General features: G+C 61.7%; 1 protein-coding gene across 1 annotated transcript in view; it reads left to right on the forward strand.

Moving 5' to 3' along the window:
* The window catches only part of MYLK3 (myosin light chain kinase 3), a gene marked incomplete at its 5' end in the record, with an annotated part of 15,943 nt that overhangs the window by 8,250 nt on the left and 5,316 nt on the right, over positions 1–2,377 (forward strand). Inside the window, 3 exons of the mRNA XM_014528412.1 lie at positions 293–420; positions 1,079–1,188; positions 2,041–2,182. Of these exons, the coding sequence (XP_014383898.1) occupies positions 293–420; positions 1,079–1,188; positions 2,041–2,182 (380 nt within the window). The remainder of the gene's footprint in view (positions 1–292; positions 421–1,078; positions 1,189–2,040; positions 2,183–2,377) is intronic.

Raw genomic sequence — 2,377 nt, forward strand, 5'->3', positions numbered from 1 at the left:
GAGGAGGGCCCCTGGAGTGCAGGACGGGACGGGGACCGTGCCTGGAGGTGACAGGAGGGCCGCATGGCGGGGTGGGGGTGTGGGGGTGAGGGAGTCCTCCAGTGAAGCTGCGCGGTGGTGTGGGAGAGGGTGCTCCTGGGGTGCAGGGCGGCCTTGGGGTGCGGGGTGAAGCAGTTCTGGTCTAGGTTTCAGGGAGCCCATGTGGAGCGGGCGTGATGACACGGGTACCCCTGGGTGTGTGTGGAGGAGGGTGGGACCAGAAAGCAGGGCCCGCCGGGTGGTGTGGGGTGAGCCTCGTGGGCGCTCAGCCCCCGTGTCATCTGCAGGGGCCGGTTCGGCCAGGTCCACAGGTGCACGGAGAGGTCCACGGGCCTGGCGCTGGCGGCCAAGGTCATCAAAGTGAAGAGCAACAAGGATCGGGTGAGCGCCCGCCCGGCCAGCGGCCTCTGATCAGGCTCAGGGCTCAGCACGCCCTTCTCGGCCCCTGGGCCCCAGCTGCCCAGACCCCCGTGCTGAGCAGGAAACCCTCCCCTTTCCTGCCTCCTTTGCCCCGCCCCCCAATATATTTTTATTGATTTCAGAGAGTAAGGGAGAGGGGGAGAGAGAGAGAAACATCAATGATGAGAGAGAATCATGGACTGGCTGCCTCCTGCACACCCCACACTGGGGGTCGAGCCCACAACCCAGGCCTGTGCCCTTGACCAGGAATCAAACCCTGACCTCCTGGTTCCTAGGTTGATGCTCAACCACTGAGCCCCTGCGGCTGGGCCTGCCTCTTTTCCACAACTCCCACAGCCCCAGTTTGCGGGTCACCTGGCACCCTGGGTGACAGGGTCACCTGGACTCCCGGCTTTCCTTTCTGGGCCTCAGTCTCCCTATCTGTGAAATGGGCAGGTCTGACAAAGGCCCCTCCTATTGTAAGCACCCGGTTTGGGTGGTGAGTCGAGGAGGCCTGTTGTGAGAGCGGGAAACAGGGTGTGGGGTGGGCACGTGTGCCCATGTGTGCGCCCTGGGAGGTGCCGCCGGCCCCTCTTCCTGACCTGATTTTGGAAACTCCCTTCCGCTCCGGCTCCGTAAGGAGGATGTGAAGAACGAGGTCGCCATCATGAACCAGCTGAGCCACGTGAACCTGATCCAGCTCTACGACGCCTTCGAGAGCAAGCAGAGCTGCACGCTGGTCATGGAGTGGTGAGTGTCTGGCGGCGCGGCAGCCGGCTCGGTGCTGGGCCTGGAGCTGGGCAACGCTGCCCCTCCCACCCCCCCACCTGGGACGCCCAGGCACGTCGTCACCTCCTCTGCTGGACCTCCAGCCTGGAGCGTGGAGGACAAGGCCATTTCTCACAAAGCAGTGGCCCGTGAGCCTGACTTTGACCTGCGGTGTAGGCCAGTTTGGCCGGCACAAGTTTTAGTGATTTTGATTCGGTTGGTGGCAGTTGGGAATTGGGAAATTTCACACCAAAGCCTAGGTATACGGCTTTTCTTTTAAAAATATTTTTTGAAAATTGATTTTGGAGAGAGAGGGAGGAAAAGGGAGGGAGAGAAACATCGACGTGAGAGACATCGATCAGCTGCCTCCTGCACACTCCTTACTGGGGGTGGAGCCCGCAACCCAAGCATGTGCCCTGACCAGGAATCGAACCTGCGACCTTTTGGTGCCCAACCACCTGAGCACACGGGCCAGGGCTCTGGCTGTTCCTGCAGATCTGGTGCTGCTGGGCCTGGGTCTCCGGCTGGAAAGGGGCTGATTTGCCCATTTGGGGTTCTCCCTTGTGGGCACTAATGGGCCCCTGGAGGCAGAGGAGGTTACAGCCTTGGCCTGCGGCATCCGGCGTGAGCCCAATTGTCCACACTGAGGAAACCCAGCTCCCCCGTGGACGCCACTTCCTTTTACACCTGCACCCTGGGCCGGAGCACAGGTCCCCACGAGACCCCAGATGATAGCGGCACCCTCCGGCTCACCCCTGGGTTGGTGCTGAGGGCAGGCGAGGTTTCTGAGAGCCTCGCTCAGTCCGGTGCCTGCCTCTCCCTTTGCCCCGGCAGCGTGGACGGGGGAGAACTCTTTGACCGGATCACGGATGAGAGGTACCACCTGACCGAACTGGACGTGATCTTGTTCACCAAGCAGATCTGCGAGGGCGTGCACTACCTCCATCAGCACTACATCCTGCACCTGGACCTCAAGGTCAGGCTCCACCTGGGCCTGGCGGGCGGGCCCCGGGGGCCCACGTCTCTGCTGCTCCCTCGGCTCTGAGAGCTTTCACCTGGCTTTCATTCCTGGCTCCCTGCCACTCCTGGTTCTATCATCCATCCATCCATCATCCATCATCCATCCATCATCCATCATCCATCCATCATCCATCCATCATCCATCCATCAT

The sequence above is a fragment of the Myotis brandtii genome, unplaced genomic scaffold (genome assembly GCF_000412655.1).
Source record: "Myotis brandtii unplaced genomic scaffold, ASM41265v1 scaffold633, whole genome shotgun sequence".
In the NCBI taxonomy this organism is placed as follows: domain Eukaryota; kingdom Metazoa; phylum Chordata; class Mammalia; order Chiroptera; family Vespertilionidae; genus Myotis; species Myotis brandtii.